Here is an 18,930-nt window from a genome sequence, read left to right on the forward strand (position 1 = left end):
ATGCAATCGCAATGCTTAACCTCGTTTTTCTCCAACCTTCTGAATAAGAGTCCAAGGTAAGCTACTCGCGAACGTGATACTCTCCCTCGTAAGTAATCGCTGCGGAATACGTGTTCGTCTTCTCGTTTTCAAAGAGCATATTTAATTCTCCCTTAGTTTTCCGCTCGATCAGAGGCTCAACTCTGTTCTGTCATTTCAGAAGTCTGTGGAAGATCAAGCGGTGTCAATTTCACGCGACTAGTGTGGCGTGTCGGAAGAAGAAAAAGGGTGAACAGAAAGGCTTGAAAATAATAAAGCCTGGCAACGGGTGAATTTATATCTTGAATTTATGTCAATGCTTATTTCTTCGCCATCTCTTCGGATATTTTATTTTTATTTACAACAATTTTGGCAAAATTCATTTTTCAAATTTCAAATTTTTATCAAGATTAAAATTATTTATTATTATATTTATTATATTTACTATTATTTATTATTTATTATATTTACTATATTTATTATTATTTATTACTATTATATATATTTCACTTTACGTGAGATACTATCTGCCTAGGAATTGTAAAATTTGATTATAGAAATGAATTAATAATATTTCTTAGGTCCATTTTCAATTGAAATTTTTATGGAATTTTAGCGCTAATTTACCTCAACCTATTCTCGAGCCTTCCTGTAAAAATGCTATAGTGATTGGTGGATCTGAGGGTTTCGGTTTCGCAGCTGCTGATCATCTTTTATGCAAAGGAGCACGTGTTAGTGTCTACTATTAATTAATACGAATTAATTTATTTTCAGAATCAATGATTTATGATATTACTGATACAAAATATAATCAAAATGAACTTAATCGCGATAATACTATCACTTAATTATTTCATTTTATAAATTCACGAATTTTTCTGATTATATCTTTGAAAAATAAAAATAAAATTCATCGAATAAATTATAATTCGTTGAAAGAAACAGAAAAATTTGATAAGATTGTGGAATATAGGCTGTCGCGATAGCCGACGATGATCCTGTTCAAGGACAGATAGCAGTGAAGAAATTATGCGATTCTTATGGGAAGAATAGCGCGTACTACGTTCCTTATGATCTCAGAAGCGACTGCATCGTTGAAAGTAAATCGATAAATAATGATTCGTTACTTATTTGAATTTTTAAAATACGGAAAAATTCTAGTTTAATCATATTTTAGTTGGGCTGAAAGAAGCTCTCTGCAAGCTCAGTGTGATCCACATTATTTTTAACGATCTTGACAAAGAGAGACTGCCAGAGAAGGATCCAGTTGTCAAGAAAGACAAAGTTTGTAGTGAAAATAAATAACTTTCACCCTTTACAACATCATGTTAATTTGGAAATTATTAACCAATCTGTCTACATAATTTAAAAAAATGTTTTCCTATCCTTATTGTTAATTATGGAAAAGAATTGGTTATGAAGGATGAAGGAAAAATTGAATTTTTGTGGACGACGAAGATGGAGAATTTGATGGAAAATCTTTTCAGAGCACAACGGCTAGAATGATTCGAGCAAGCCTGAGTCTTTTAGGAAGGAATCACGGTGGCCCTGGTGGAATTATAGTAAGCTGTGCCAGCATCTTTGGCTTCATGGGGTGGCCTGAGAACCCGTTTCCGGTTTACTGCAACAAGGAACCTGTTATAGAAGTCACGCAGGACTTGGCGGTACTCTTGACTAATTAAAAATTAAATTATTCACCTTATTACCTTGATATTAATAACAATATATTAACTACTCTATTATTCCTATCCATTTTATTATTAGTAAAATGTTATTAATATTAATGTCAATTTTATTATTATTTTAAAATATCATTATGAATATTACCCACTTTATTGAAGTATCAATATTGGTATCATGTTCTTTACTAAAATTAAGATATTAATAATTATTATCGAAATTAATATTATTAATATTTCTGTCCATTTTATTATCATTTTAAAATATCATTATGAATGGTAGCCATTTTATTCAACCATCAATATTGGTATCATGCTCTTTACTAAAATTAAGATATTAATAATTATTATGGAAATTAATATTATTAATATTTCTGTCCATATTATTGTTGAAATTAATATTATTAATATTTCTGTCCATTTTATTATCATTTTAAAATATCATTATGAATGGTAGCCATTTTATTCAACTATCAATATTGGTATCATACTCTTTACTATAATTAAGATGTGAATTACTATTATCAAAATTAATATTATTAATATTACTGTCTATTTTATTCTAAAATATTATGATGAATGTTATCCACTTTATTCAACTATCAATAATTAAGACGTGAATTATTATTATTAAAATTAATATTATTAATATTACTATTTATTTTATTATCATTCTAAAATATCATAATGAATATTAATCACTTTATTCAATTATCAATATTGCCATCATACTCTTCACTATAATTAAGATATGAATTATTATTATCAAAATTAATATTATTAATATTATTGTCCATTTTATTATCATATTAACCACTTTATTCAATTATCATTATTGCCATCATACTCTGTCATGATTAAAATATCATTATATCTTAATACTATCTCCATTGGCCTCGTTAAAAGATTATTATCGATATTTCTCGCTTTATTATCGTGATCGTTAAATCACCCGCGTATTATCCATCAAATTTTCAACAACAACACTTTCTTCCTTAACAAAGCAAGAACGTAGTGCAAGGGAGACAGGAGTTCGTCTAGTGGCCCTTTGTCCAACGAACAAGAATTTCCCCAATTTGGGATTGTCACTTTACCCAGAACCTACTTCAAATAAAAGGACAAACGAGACGCCAATTTGTATTCCAGAATCGTAAGTGACAAATTTAATACAAATTTAACAACAATAATGAATAAACGAGTGAATCACGTTTAAAAAATTTGGAATAATTGAGTCACGAGGACACGTGTTGCCAGGAAAAGTCACATAGGAACAGCCTTGAGCTACGTATTAGCCTGGGCAGAGACCGGAAGTACGTGGCTGGTGGAACCACCATCCAGTGTCTATCGAGTTCCTAGACAGATCCATTTCCCGAGGAAGTCAGGCGAACAAGTGGATCCCAGAATCTACGAGCACGAGGTAAATTTTATTTTTTGATATAGTACATAATTGATAATATAATATAAAAATAAGCAAATTTTATGAAAAATTGTAGCCCTGCTCGGTGAGATTAGGACCACCATGCGTGAAAGTTACCAAAAAGTGTATGCCAACGTGGAGACAAATGTGTAGATCGAAGAAGATGAAAGAGGATAAAAGCTCCCCAAAGCGAAAATAATTTACAAAAATAACGAATTATAACAATGTGATTAAACTGTATCTAATATATTTAAAGGAAGTTACGTTAAACACACCATCGATACTGTTTCTTCTCGTTACCATAAATAATTAAATTTGTCGTTATACGAAGCTATGAAATGGGAAAGGAAATTCACACTGTGTAGGATTACATAATTTTTGTAAATTAAATTAATCCGCTTACTTGGAGTGTCGTGAGATACCCGGTTTCCAAAATAACAGATATCGTGAGCACTGGACTCTTTATTTATTATTTACCATCAAGCTAAATGCTTGGTAATATACAACGTGATAACTGTGGGTCGAATCAGTCGCCATATTTGATATTTTAATGTAATATACTCGTTAAGACTGTTTTAATAAACCGGTCTTAATTTTCTTCGATTTTTGACTCCCTTTTGAACGTCTGTGTTTTGTATGGCTTATTTCTCTTTTTATTTTGAAAAAATTTTAGTTTTTAAAACGCAGACAGATTTTCCTCCATTTCCTGGCATTTTCTAGGAATTCTTTATAGCCACCCATTGAGAAACTCTGTTTCTAAATTTATGGGATTAAAATAATTATTTTGGAATATTGAAAATATCAAAATTATTAGGCACATTAAAAATACTAAATAATAAATACTAAATATCTTAAAAGTATTAAAGATATTAAAAATATTAAAGGTATTAAAAATATTAAAAATATTAAAGATATCAAAAGTATTAAAGGTATTAAAAATATTTTCGATTTCGATCACAAGATTCTCCAAGCGTCACGAGCGATATTAAAGATCAATTACTAGTCGAATGTCACTCGATACCAAGTTCGACATTGCATAATTCCAGAATTACACGCATAATTCGTGCCGCGAAAGCGATCTATCAAAATTATCACTAGCATACACAAATGCTTCGAGATTAAGACTGTCATTAATCACTTTTACATAAAGATAACGACACGACCATACTGTGTCATTCTCAAGTTTTTCTTATTCAACCTCAGACATACCATGTGTCCTGTTTCAAATTTTCATTGAAATTTTATTCCACAATTTCGAAATTTAGAATCATATTCTATTGTTCTGTTTTACATATTATTCTATTGTATTTATATCAAATTACGTGATAATATTGTATTAAATTTTATTACATCGAATATTATTGTATTTTATTAAATTATATTATTTAATCCTGTATTACTCGTATTACGATTTGCATTATTTATTATTATTCGCATTATTGCTTGTTTGATTTTGTATTATATTTTATTGTACAGTATTGCACGATGGACTGGATTATATAGCATAATATCGTATTATATCGATACCTGTCAAACACTGTCAAATATTATCTATCAAGCATTGTGTTAATCACGCTATCAACAAAAGCCTCGCATAAAGCCTCACTTGTCAGTAGCAGCCTCTTGCGAAACCGAGATATCCCGAGATGGGGTGATTAAATTTGTCGAAGGCAAATAAAAAGTTACGATTTAACGAAGACAACTCAGTTAAAGAAACATTTTTACAACGTCTTCGTAACTTTCGTTCCTGCTTTTCCTTCGCAATTGTGTCACAGTGCAGACAGAGTCTGGTTCATGAACCCTCAGCATTGTATTCAGCCTGATACACACGAAGACACAATTTGACTCTTGCCCTCTCGTTAAATCCCTGATAACGCGAGAATACAGCGCCAACGATTGTCCCAATAATAGTTCGTTTGACCAGTGATAGTTGCAAGAAAGGTACAACAGGGTTGAAAGTAAGAAGGAAGAGGAAGAGACTCTGGAATCGCTCAGGATGACCGTGAAGAACTCGATTGCAGTGATCACTGGAGGAGCAAGTGGCATTGGCCTCAGCTGTGCAGAGCAGTTTCTACTAGAAGATGCCAAGGTAACTCCATATATTGTAGAAATTTTGTAGATCACGGAGTGCAAAATTTGCTTTGGATCATTCGAAAATTTAATTCATTAAAATTTTTGATATTTTATATATTTGGGTCTCTGGATTATTTAATAGAATGCAGAATGATGCATATTTGGGGCCTCAGAATTATTGCAATTGGAACTCAAAATGAGTGACGAAATTAACAAAACGAGGAATATCAAAGAAATTTTGTTGATCACAGAGACCTAAGTTTACTTTGGATCATTCGAAAATTTAATTCATTAAAATTTTCGATATTTTATATATCTGGGTCTTTGGATTATTTAATAGAATATAGAATGATGCATATTTGGGATCTCAGAATTATTGCAATTGGAGCTCTAAATGAGTGACGAAATTAACAAAACGAGGAATATCAAAGAAATTTTGTTGATCACAGAGACCTAAGTTTACTTTGGATCATTCGAAAATTTAATTCATTAAAATTTTCGATATTTTATATATTTGGGTCTCTGGATTATTTAATAGAATATAGAATGATGCATATTTGGGGTCTCGGATTTGTTGCAATTCGAGCTCAATATGAGTTTTGTTTAACTAACAAAATGAGGAATATGATAGGAATTTTGTTGATCACAGAGACCCAAGTTTACTTTGGATCATTCGAAAATTTAATTTATTAAAATTTTCGATATTTTATATATTTAAGTCTCTGGATTATTTAATAGAATATAGAATGATGCATATTTGGGGTCTCAGATTTGTTGCAATTCGAGAACAAAATGAGTAATTTAACAAACAAAACGAGGAATATCATAGAAATTTTGTATATCACAAAGACCCAAGTTTACTTTAGATCATTCGAAAATTGAATTCATTAAAATTCTCGATATTTTATATATTTAAATCTCTGGATTATTTAATAGAATATAGAATGATGCATATTTGGTATTTAAAGAACAAAAACGAGGAATATTCCAATTTTCCTGTACAAATATTATTATATAATAGATATTTCGGAAATTCCACTATTTTTGTGAATTTTGCAAATTCCATTGCAAATAAATCAACAAGAACGAGTTAAATGGATTATATAATATAATACACAAAATCTGAACAAGTCAAATGAAAATTGATTTAATACCTATGTAATATAATTTTAATTGTCTTTTAATTAAAATAACAAAAAAAAAATAGCAAAAATTGTAGTATTTCGCGGAATATGGAGCAAATAAACTAAACATGAAAGAAGATTTGTATAACCTACATTGCAATATAAGATAAGGTTCTCCAAGATAAAATATCTAAATATCTAGCAATTTAATAAAACGTTCGAATCTGTCTTCGTTAATCCGTCTAAATATTTAAAATAATTTAAAGTATTTAAAAGAAGATATCAAAATTTTCTAGTTCATTGCAATTTTGGATTTACCAAGCACAAATGCAGAGGACGTGGTCGCGAAACTGAAGAACCAATTTGGCCAGGATCGCGTGGGTTTCTTCCCCTGTGATGTCACGAAAGACGATCAGGTGAATTGTGAGTATTTGCGCAAATTCCGACTCATTTTGAAAATTAACCGAAATTTCATTTAAACAGCAAGCTTCGACAAAATTGTGGAGTCGTTAGGAAGCTTCGACATACTGATCAACAGCGCGGGAATTCTGTCCCGTAAGGATAAATGGGATGTCATGGTGAACGTGAATGTAGTAAGTGAAAATTGAGAAACATTTTCCAAAATTAAAAGAGACCTTCCAAAATTAAAAATTAGAATTCAATATTTTAACAATTAATACAAATGGACACTTTTTTAAAAACTAACGACACCAGTACCCTTTCTGCAGTCGCTTATTATAGATAAATCTAAATTCAAATTTAAACAAATTTCCTTAAAAATTTGTATTCGCTGTCAAAAATGTATAATAAAACAGGAACATGATGATATACATACAAATGACGAAGATTCGTGAATTTTGGAATTCTCCAAGCTCGAAATTGTCTTTTCCTAGGCTCCAAAGCTTCGACGTTAATTCACCCCTATTTATTATCTTCATCTATACTTCTAAATATATTTCAAATACTTTGATAATATCAACCCTTTGCACTCGAGAGGCGACTCTCATTTAATCGGATTCTAAAAATCGTTATTAATTAATATCTCGAATTTAAAATTGCCCAAAGACGCGTGGAACATCGAGGTAAAATAATTCTACTATTATCATTGTTGATTTAATTATTATCGTTAATTTGCACTTCTTATTTACCGTTTTGAAAATATCGTCGACATTATGGCAGAAGGTCTTCGAATTCTTATGTTTCCATAACGAAAAGATCGCCGAGTGCAAAGGGTTAATTTCGCGATTTTTATTTTAAATAAATTCAGAAAGCAAGTTAATTCATTTTTACTGTAGGATATTTTTAGACACCGTTAAGGCACGATAAGCGAAGTGTTCCTATAGGGAACACTTTGCCAGTTATAGAGGTCCCGTTATAGTCTTGCGGCCAGATGAGTCTTAGGAAGTCAGGGCTAGGCCATAGGAGGTAGCCTCGCGCAATCCCGGCTTCCTCCATTGTAAACTGAGGGTGACGCGTCCGCGGTTACCTCTTGGGAAGGGTCCCCGCGTGGGTGATCCTTCAGACAGCCTAACCTGAAGGAGCGAAGGAACCCTTCTACCTCCTTCGGGAGAGGCCCTTGCCTCTCAGACGGGCTTAAAAGGGCCCGCTTTGGAAGATAGAGGCAGAGTTAACATAGTCTTAGAGCGAGTTATTGCGAGTTATTGTAGAGAGTTGCGTTCAGTAAGAATTGAGTCGAAAATACAGACTGAAACCAATCCAGTCCCTATTCTGCAGTAAATCTGAGTATTCGAAGTACTCTCCAGCGAAGTAGAGACTGTGTAACTCTACGTTATTAATTATTATTAATTATTATTGCAGACCGGACTCACTCGCACGACTATTAAAGCCATCGACCTGATCGGCAAGCATAATGGCGGTAAAGGTGGCACGATCGTGAACATAGCGTCCATAGCTGGCTTCGTGCCTGTGCCAGTGTTACCCTGTTACGCTGCGACGAAACATGCCGTCGTTGGATTCACCAAAAGCTTATCGGTGAAAGAAATGTCCAAATTCGCTTAGTAATTAACCGCTTGACTACTGTGGGCGCCTATGGGCGCTTAAGAATTTTGCGTTTGTGACACAAAGGGCGCCTATGGGCGCTTAAAAATTTTGCATTTGTGACACAAAGAGCGCCTATGAGCGCTTAGAAATTTTGCATTTGTGACACAAAGGGCGCCTATGAGCGCTTAGAAATTTTTCGTTTGTGACACGGAGGTCGCCTATAAGCGCTCGGTGTAGTTTAGCTTTCTGACACGGAGGGTGCTTGTTTTCACAAAAATGGCGGACATCGTATCTCGATTCGTATCGTATGATATGGCCGCTGCGTATCAAAGTGTTCCGTAGTCAAGGGGTTAATACTCGTGTTATACGGTATCCATGTTTGCAGTATCACTATGAAAAAACTGGCGTACGAATGATGATGGTGTGCCCCGGCAGCACGATTACCCCTATGTCCATAAATCTGGACCAGGATATGGGCTTGAGTTTTGTCAGTGAAGATGAGGTTATTGACTTCAAGAATCAACAAATCAAGCAGCCGTATGTATCTTAATAGTAGAATTATAAGTCTGTAATGTGGGTATATGTATATGTGGGTAATAGTAATTGATGCTTTATGATGAAAATAATTAAGTATATATGTATACATGTGTGTGTATAGTTGCTTCATTGTAAGTTAAATAATTGTATTATATTATATTGTATTATTAAATTGTGTTATTAACTTAATTTTTAGATTATAATTAGATAATTGTATACTGAGGGCAATGGTCCGTTTAATAAATAAAACAAAATAAATAAATAATTATAATATATTATATCGTTAAGTTATGTTATTATTTGTTTTGTTCTGTTTTGTTTTATTTATTAAACGGACAATTGCCCTTAAAGTACAATTATCTAATTATAATTTAAAAATTACTTCGCTTTTACTTTTTCATTTATTCATCTTCGAAATTTTCAGATATTTAGAGATTTGTAAGAATTTTTATTAGTATAGTGTGTATATGTAGGTAATAATAATTGAAGCATTATGATGAAAATAAGTGTAAATTCAATATCATTTAAATAATTATATTATATTATTAAATTATGTTATTAACTTTATTTTTTAGATTATAATTAGGTAATTGTACACTGAGGGCAATGGTCCGTTTAATAAATAAAACAAAACAAATAAATAATTATATTATATTATATTATTAAATTATGTTATTATTTGTTTTGTTTTGTTTATTAAACAGACAATTGCTCTCAGTGCACAATTATCTAATTATAATCCAAAAATTATTTCGCTTTTATTTTTTTATTTATTCATCTTCGAAATTTTCAGGTATTTAGAGACTTACAAGAATTTTCATTTTTTAATTTCGTTTAATTTTTATCGATATCTTACATTCGCTTTTATTTTTTCATTTATTCATCTTCGAAATTTTCAGGTATTTAGAGACTTATAAGAATTTTTATTCTTTAACTTCGTTTGATTTTTACCGATATTTTACATTCACAGGCCAGAGTACGTGAGCAAAGCGATGGTGCAATTGATCGAAAAAGGGGAAAATGGCGCTGTATGTATGGTATACGATTGCGAACCACCGTACCTCCTGAAAGTTCCTACGTTTTATGACTTAGTGAAGAGTCCTTTGTAAATCCACCTCTTGTTTGAAAATTTCTTTATTCAAAGCGAAAGAGAAGGAAAATACAGACTTTTAAATCACCATTTCGAGTATTCATTTTAATACATATTTCTAATGTTCTATTCGAATATGTAAACTCACATAAATTAAATATGTCTGCCATTACGTTCACAATTTAAGGATATCCCTGAAATTTTTACACTGCCTATAGAGAAGATAATAATTATTTAGAAATTGATCAACAGTGGAACTATTAATGTACATATTGCATATTTATCGAAGATATAAATTACAACAAATTCTTATGTTTGAAGACTGTGAATCACTGTACGTTTTGTATAACAAAAATTTCAAAGAAATTTTGCACGATAAATTAAAGAATGGAAACTTATATAGTATGATATATAATAAATGTATAAAGTGAATAAATATAATAGAAACTCGATAACCCGAACCTATTTAATATTTTTAATCCTGAGTTAACTTGAACTCGAAATTTTCTTTTGTCCAATTCTTGTTAATTTTCATACCTAAAATATAGCTATTTATTGATCAAAAAGTTACGAAAATGGAAGCAAATTTTGAGTAGTGTTTCGAAGTATTAATACATACGTATATGGTTAAGTATGAATTATGAATTATGTAGGATAAAGTCTAGAAGAATAAAATTAAACAACACGACACTAGCTGTGCTTTTATAAAGCTTCGGGATATTAAATTTTCGAGTTTTAAGCTACTTTTACTCAAAAATCTCGATAAATCGAAACCTCTATAATTCGAAGGTTCGAGTTATCGAAGTTCGATAGTAATTTCTAATAGATTTTAAAAAATTACGAAAATGGAAGCAAATTTTGAGTAGTGTTTCGAAGTATTAATACATACGTATATGGTTAAATATGAATTATGAATTATGCAGGATAAAGTCTAGAAAAATAAAATTAAACGACACGACACTAGATGTGCTTTTATAAAGCTTCGGGATATTAAATTTTCGAATTTTAAGGTACTTTTACTCAAAAATGTTGATCGTAATTTCGAATAGATTTCTATGAAAAATGAGAAGAATTATTTGACTCTGTGTCTTTCCGATTGAATAAATTATTGCATATATGATTAAAAATGTTTGGAGATAAAAGATAAACGAAATAATCTTTAGAAGACAAAAATCTGGCGTGAAATAATCGTCTTAATTTAATGCATAATTAAATACGACAAATTATGCTCGATTACTTTTTCAAATTGTCGATAACGTACGAAGCAAATTTTTATTTTTCATTTTATCAAACTTAAATTAAATTTCGAATCAGGTCTAATTACGAGTTAAAATCTAGAACAAAGATTCCTTTTTTCATTTAAACTTTGTCACGATATTTCATAGAATATCTTTATATTGAATTCTTATCTTTATCTTTTACCGCGAGATATCGTGCTCTCGCATGCAGTTGCAGAACTTTCCGCAGGAAAAAATTCCAGGAGGTAGAAAACAAAATGACATTATCGCTGAACTAATCAATTTCGTATTAACATATTTAATATAATATTTTACTTACTGAAAAAGATGACACGACCAATGACCCATGACAACCCATCGAGCTTTCCAAGACAAATCTACTTGTGGATGCAGACTCAGCTTATCTGTCATGCTCGTTGAGTGTTTTTCCTGTTCGTGTATTCGTGCAAAATCGTCGAGTAAGACGAATTTTTTGCGACAAATATTGTAATAAATATTATAAAAATAGCGCCTAATTCAAATTCTACAAATTCTCTATAAATAGGTTAGAAAAGTTACAAAATCTCAATGCGATTTATATAGAAATGCAGTTAGGTGACACTATAAATCATTATATAGATCTATTTACTTAGATCTCTACCGAAGAAGATCTCTTATGAGAAAGAAAATATCCCCAAAATAGGAAGTATTAAGAACCCATTCATTGTAAAGGAAGAAAATTAAAAGATCTGAATACTTCCAAAAAAATTTTAATTTCACAAAGAACAGAAAGAAATTTGGAAAATTACAAAATCTCAACATCTAGAAAATTCTGTACTATATACCAGAACAGTGATCTATAATTAATAGAAACAAAGCCTTTCCATGGAAAAACCTCTCAAGTAAAAGGAGGTATTCCAAAATGGCTATTAGTAAGAATCCCCATGGGTTCTTTTAAGAGAAAAATTCGAAAAATTGCAAAATCTCAATATTTCCAAGAAAATTCTCATCTTCGATTCAAAAAACTTTACTAAACATCAGCACAATGATCTATAATAAATAGAAATGCAGCCATGTCATAGAAAAATCTCTTAAGGAAAAGGAAATATTCCAAAAAGGAGACTATCAACAACCTCACTAATTTCTTAGACAAAATAATTCGAAAAATTCCAAAATCCCAAAATTTCCGAGAAAATTCTTATCTCCGACCCAAAACACTGTGCTAAGTATTAGTATAATGATCTATAATAAATAGAAACACAGTCATCTCATAGAAAAGTCTCAAAAGGAAAAGGAAATATTCCAAAATGGAAACTATCAACAACCCCACAGATTTCTTAGACAAAATAATTGGAAAATTTTCAAAATCCCAATATTTCCGAGAAAATTTTTATCTCCGATCCAAAACACTCTACTAAATATCAGCACAGTGATCTATAATAAATAGAAATGCAGCCATCTCATGGAGAAATCTTAAAAGGAAATATTCCAAAATGGCGACTATCAAGATCCCCATTAATTCCACAGACAAAAAAATAGGAAAAATTTCAAAATCCCAATATTTCCAAAAAAATTCTCATCTCGGATTCAAAACACACTATTAATTATCAGCACAGTGATCTATAATAAATAGAAACGCAGTCGTCTCATGAAAAAATCTCTCAAGGAGAAGGAAATATTCCAAAATGGAGACTATCAAGAACCCCACAGATTTCTCAAATAAAAAAATTCTAAAATCTCAACATCTCTAAGAAAATTCTCATCTCCTTCCCAAAACACTCTACTAAGTATCAGCACAGTGATCTATAATAAATAGGAACGCAGACGAGTAACTGAATAAACGGACAGAAATAAACAGCGGTGTGCGGTGCCACCTCGTGCCGAATTTTTTTCCAATCGATCGGCGTAAATTCGATCCTGTTTACCCGCGGATCCCGTGGTCACGTTACCCATCAGATATCCGCGAGACATTCAATCTCGTACGATTGATTCTCGATTTCTCGTGTTTCATCGGGCCGCCGCGTCGCCTTGCGCCCCGATCGCGGCGATATATTCGCTCGGCGAGGTTTCGCGCGTGCACGCCGCTGAAACCACCGTACCTGGGCCCGGTGTTCGAAATAAAACAGAGCCAGGATCTTGCACGCCGGTCTGAACATGAGCATCGAGGGTAAGATCACGATCGTGACCGGCGGCGCGAACGGGATCGGTTTCTGCACGGCGCGCAAGCTGCTGCGCAACGGCGCCAAGGTAATTCGCATTCGTTTCGTCCAGTTTTCGAACTTGGCATTTCGAGCATTAGGATTCGGCATCCTAACTTCCGTCATCGGGATTGCACATCCGGAGTTGACGTGTTTCAGGCCGTCGCGTTGCTGGACCTCAACGACTCCGGGGGCGAGAGCGCAGCCGCGGATCTGAACAACGAGTTCGGCGAGGACCGCGCCATCTTTGTCGCCTGCGACGTCGCCAAAAGCGAAGAACTTAAAGGTAGTTGCAAATGCCTTCTTTTTGTTAGGAATTTCGAAATATCCCTGGGTTCGTCTTAAATCGGAATTAGGAGAGTGCGAATACTCTTTATGTGGTCTATTTTAGGTTAGGTTTCGGCAGTAGAAGTGAGATTTTTAGCTTGGGTTGGAAATGCCTGCTTTTTGTTAGGAATTTCGAAATATTCCTGGGTTCGTCTTAAATCGGAATTAGGAGAGTGTGAATACTCTTTATGTGGTCAATTTTAGGTTAGGTTTCAGCAGTAGAAGTGGGATTTCTAGCTTGGGTTGGAAATGAATCCTTTTTATTATGAATTTGTACATATTTGTGGCTTTGTTTGCGTCGTAATTGGTAAAGTTTGAGTACTCTTGATGTGATTAAGTTTAGGTTAGGTTTGTTCAACAGTGGAACAGGGATTTTTAGCTTGGGTTAGAAATGAATCCTTTTTATTATGAATTTGGACACATTTGTGGGTTCGTTTTACGTCGGAGTTGCGAGAGTTTGGGTACTCTTTATATGGTCAAGTTTAGGTTAGGTTTCAGTACTAGAAGTGGGATTTTTAGCTTGGGTTGGAAATGAATCCTTTTTATTATAAATTTGGACATGAACTTGAGTTCGTTTTACATCTGAACTGGGAGAGTTTGAGTATTCTTTATGTGGTCAAGTTTAGGTTAGGTTTATTTAGTTGGAAATGAATCCTTAATAGGTAAACGACCCTTTCGTGTCATAATTGAGTATTTGTGACATGGTTATTGTTTTATTGCTGTTTCCAAGAATAAAATAGCGGAACTTTTGATATTAGTTGGATATCTTTCTTTTTATTAGAAATTTAGACATATCCGTGTCGTAATTGGTAGAGTTTGGTTATCTTTTACGTGATTGTGGTTTTATTGAATTTTCGTCGTTAAAACCGGAATTTTTAACTTCAGTTGGAGAGGATTCCATTTTTTTTAAATTTGGGAAACTCCATAAACAGTAGAGTTTCGATACTTTGCATCTTTGTTGCAATTTGAATGCTAAAACAGCCATTTTTGACTTCCTAATTTTCTTCAACTCGTAATTAAGCCAAAATTAATAATTTAAACTAGTAGAACGTGGATGTCTACGCGTGATACTGATAGTTCCCCAATAAAAAGTAAAACTTATTGCTTAGACTAAACAAAAATATGAATATTTCTCGTGTATCAATTAATAAATGAAAAAGTTTTGAGAACCTTATAGACACGTGCATACTTCCCGGGTTAGATTATTAATATTCGCGATTGATTCAATTATTAGTTGCTCCCCTTTTTACACATAAGTACAAATAAGAATAAATATTTGAATTTTAAAATATAGCAAACCAAAAATTTTGATAAATATTGAAAATTTAATAATTTAGTATAGTAACTTAATCATTTAAATTCAATCACTAAATATAGTCATTTAATAATTTAACTTTACTTTATTGTAACAAATTTCTGATAAACCTCCTAAAATTCTCTCTTTATACTAAACTTCCTCTCATTGTATACAGGGTGAGTTCATTGTTCCTGTTTTTAGTAACGCAATTAACTCATCGAAAATCAAATATTATTTCCTCGTCACCTTCTCGCATTTATTCACAAAAACCTAATTTTTCACCATTTCTCCAACAACCAAACAATCGAAAATAATCGAGATAGTTACCTTACATGGCTTACCCTGTGTACCAACATCTACGGTACACCCTGTATATTGAAAACCAAGAGTATTGTTATAAACAAAATTTCAATGCCTTATACAATTTTCCAGAAACTCTACTGTTTAAAAATATCATTGTTCCTCTCTCTAAGCACGAGAACCTCGAGCAAATGTTCCTCTACCTAAACAAACCTAAACAACTGATTACTATATTTACACATTATGCTGCGTCGCACTGAATCTAGCATGACTTATCGCCGAATAAAAATACTGTACACAGAATCGTTCAAGAAAGTTATTGACACGTACGAGACCCTGGACATTCTCGTAAACATCGCAGGCATCATGGACGACGCGGATTGGGAAATTATGGTCGACGTCAACTACGTAAGCCATCACGATATCTCTATCCTGTCGAGAAATGTTACATAATTTTTCTCCCGCTGTAAACACGAAAAGCGATTAAAAAAAGTCTTTCTATCTCTCGTTACGTATTCGATTATTTTTTATTTTTTTTTTTTTTTAGTTCTTGAAATATATTCCCGAGAGAGAGAGAGAGAGAGAGAGAGAGAGAGAGAGAGATTTTTCACTAAATTAGGGCAAAATGATTTTACCTGTTTTCTACTGGCAGAAAGGCATCGTTCACGGGACAATATTGGGACTGCACACTATGGGGAAGTATAAGGGTGGCAATGGCGGCACCATAGTGAATATGTCCTCTGTAGCTGGCCTCGACGGCATCCCTATAGCGCCGATTTATGGCGGCACCCAATACGCCATTGTTGGGTTCACTCAGTCGTTGAAGGTAAAATCTGAAATGAGAGATTTTTCGTTAGAAAATGGCGGGAAATAAAAGTGCAAAATTGGTAAAAAATTTGTATAATAAGTAAAAGTAAATATAATTTACTTTTATAATAATATATATTATATGTAATGTAATATCGTGGAATATTGTGCTATTGTTATTAATATTGTTATCGATATCATTAAAACGTTGATAATAATAATGAGTTTGCACGATATTGTGAATTTATGGAAGAATGGAAAAATTCTGTTTCATTATAAATATTGCCGTTTTGTATTTTATTGAATTATATATTTACATTAACTGAAAAACTGGTGAATATTAATTGATATTTATTTAACTGAGAAAAATTATTTTCAAAAATACCAAAGCACTATTACGAGAAAACTGGCATTCGTATGATGACGATATGCCCTGGACTAACAACCACAGCAATGGCTGCTAGATTTATGTCCACCAAGGAACACGCCATGGATCTTCTAGACGAAGAAACTGCGGCTATGGCAATGGCTGGGATGCAGAAACAACCGTAAGCAGAGAATTGAATCCTTTTTTTAAATAAACATTCAATAAATCCTTTTAAATAACAGTCCCTTCGAATATCAAAAATATTAATTCACGATAAATAAAATTTATTATAAATGGATAAATTTATTTTACTCCGTTTTACAACCTTGAAATGATGGTTAAATATATGTAAAAAGAGACAATGAACACCTAATATGAAAAATATAATAACCCTTAATAGGGTTAACTGTATATGAAATAAATTATAATTAAAAAGAAAAAAAGAAAAGAAATTTACTTACGGTAATTGTATATTAAATATTATATACCGAATTATAATTGAAATATAGTAATTGAATGATAATTACTATATTTCTTTCTTTCAGAGAATTTATTAGATATGAATCTTTCTTATGCAATTTTTTTTGTATATTAAATATTATATTGATTATATTATATTAATAAATATTAAATATTATATACCGAATTAAAATTGAAATATAGTAATTGCATGATAATTACAGAGTTTCAGAGAATTTGGGAGATATGAATCTTTCTTATGCAATTTTATATATAATTTTTTAACGTCTTCAAAGTTGAAATTTTTTTTTATTAATTTATTTGTTTGATTTTAATAAGAATTATTTTTACATAAAATAATGTTTGTTAACAGACCGGAACACGTAGCCAGCGCCATTATCCAATTAATCGAGGAAGGGAAGAACGGAGCGATTATGGTGGTCGAAAATAACCAACCCCCATTCGGGGTGGAAATTCCTAATTATACGACTCTACAAGTCCCTATATAAACATTAATATCACTAGAGAAAGAAATCTGGTTAAAGGAATATTATCGACTAGCTACTAATTTAATTCATTATTGATCCAATATGTTAATCCCATATTAATTTAATGTTCAAAAGAAACCTGAAGGAATGCGAAGGTTACATTTTATCAGAACTCTATAACAAATCGCATTCTACGATTCAAAATTACAATTAAAATGGAAATTAACAGTTAACACTCGTTTCACTAAGACAATCGTTAATTTAATTTTCATACAAATATTTAAAGATCGTCTATGATGTTTAACATTTGTCAGAGTCATATAACAAACTATTTTCTTTAATTAAAAATTAGTATCAAAATGGTAATTGATAATTAACACGTATTTTAATCAAATGATTATTAATTTAATTTCATAAAAATATCTATGCTAATATCTATGATGATTATTAATTTAATTATCATAAAAATATCTATAGTGTATCTATGGAATGTAATATTTATCAAAATGCAATAACAAATTGCATAACAGTACATTTTTAATTAAAAATTGGTACCAAAATGGTAATTGACAATTAACACGCATTCTAATCAAATAATTTTAATGTAATTGTCATAAAAATATTTGCAGCTTATCTATGGAATCTAATATTTATCAAAATGCAATAACAAATTGCATAACAGTACATTTTCAATTAAAAATTGGTACCAAAATGGTAATTGACAATTAACACGCGTTCTAATCAGATAATTTTAATGTAATTGTCATAAAAATATTTACAGCGTATCTATGGAATCTAATATTTATCAAAGTACAATAACAAATTGCATAACAGTACATCTTCAATTAAAAATTGGTACCAAAATGCTAATTGATCATTAACACGTATTTTAATCAAATGATTATTAATTTAATTTCATAAAAATATTATAGCATATCTATGGACTCTAATATATATCAAAGTACAATAACAAATTGCATAACAGTACATCTTCAATTAAAAATTGGTACCATAATGGTAACTGACAATTAACACGCATTCTAATTAAATGCTGATTAATTTAATTGTTCAAAAAATATCTGTACAATATCTATCAAAAAATGGTACCAAAATGTAACAATTAACACCGAATATTAATTTATCAATATTTAATAAATATAATCCAAGCGACTTATATTTATTAATACTTAACAACGATTAACATCCGCATGTATAATAACTGCACTAACAGTATACAATGTACAACAAACGTCTACGAATTTGTTCGAGAAAGAAAGAAAATCAAAAAGCGAAAAGAAAGAAGAAAAAAAAGCTGTAAAAGAAACAAATAAAAAAATAGAATATTCATTTTATTTTAAGAAGTTAAAATTTATTTTTATCGTAACTGCGTGTATCTATAGAAAGCGTCTGATATCTCAGACTTGTTGTTGAAAACTGAACCAAAAAGAACAACAAATTAGCATGTATGAGTGCCTACGTGACACGATCTCGCGTGTGTTAGTGCGTATCAACATCCTATATAAATCTTGTC

General features: G+C 31.4%; 3 protein-coding genes across 3 annotated transcripts; all 3 read left to right on the top strand.

Moving 5' to 3' along the window:
* On the top strand, positions 1-3,313 carry LOC108553642 (uncharacterized). Its single transcript, XM_017908627.1, has 9 exons — positions 1-56; positions 200-307; positions 635-749; positions 992-1,118; positions 1,196-1,284; positions 1,506-1,682; positions 2,702-2,847; positions 2,952-3,114; positions 3,191-3,313. Exons 1-9 carry the CDS (start codon positions 1-3, stop codon positions 3,311-3,313), a joined length of 1,104 nt encoding a protein of 367 aa, XP_017764116.1.
* A 1,797-nt stretch (positions 3,314-5,110) lies between these two features.
* On the top strand, positions 5,111-9,958 carry LOC108553658 (15-hydroxyprostaglandin dehydrogenase [NAD(+)]-like). Its single transcript, XM_017908651.1, has 6 exons — positions 5,111-5,203; positions 6,608-6,734; positions 6,795-6,904; positions 8,130-8,303; positions 8,698-8,849; positions 9,820-9,958. Exons 1-6 carry the CDS (start codon positions 5,111-5,113, stop codon positions 9,956-9,958), a joined length of 795 nt encoding a protein of 264 aa, XP_017764140.1.
* Positions 9,959-13,175: 3,217 nt separating this feature from the next.
* On the top strand, positions 13,176-17,502 carry LOC108553649 (15-hydroxyprostaglandin dehydrogenase [NAD(+)]-like). The gene is made up of 6 exons (XM_017908637.1): positions 13,176-13,403; positions 13,514-13,640; positions 15,580-15,686; positions 15,931-16,104; positions 16,476-16,633; positions 17,285-17,502. The coding sequence occupies exons 1-6, from the start codon at positions 13,311-13,313 to the stop codon at positions 17,418-17,420; spliced, it is 795 nt and encodes a 264-aa protein (XP_017764126.1). The 5' UTR covers positions 13,176-13,310; the 3' UTR covers positions 17,421-17,502.
* The last annotated feature ends 1,428 nt before the right edge of the window (positions 17,503-18,930 follow it).

This window comes from Eufriesea mexicana, unplaced genomic scaffold (assembly GCF_001483705.2).
Source record: "Eufriesea mexicana isolate 0111107269 unplaced genomic scaffold, ASM148370v2 scaffold11618, whole genome shotgun sequence".
In the NCBI taxonomy this organism is placed as follows: domain Eukaryota; kingdom Metazoa; phylum Arthropoda; class Insecta; order Hymenoptera; family Apidae; genus Eufriesea; species Eufriesea mexicana.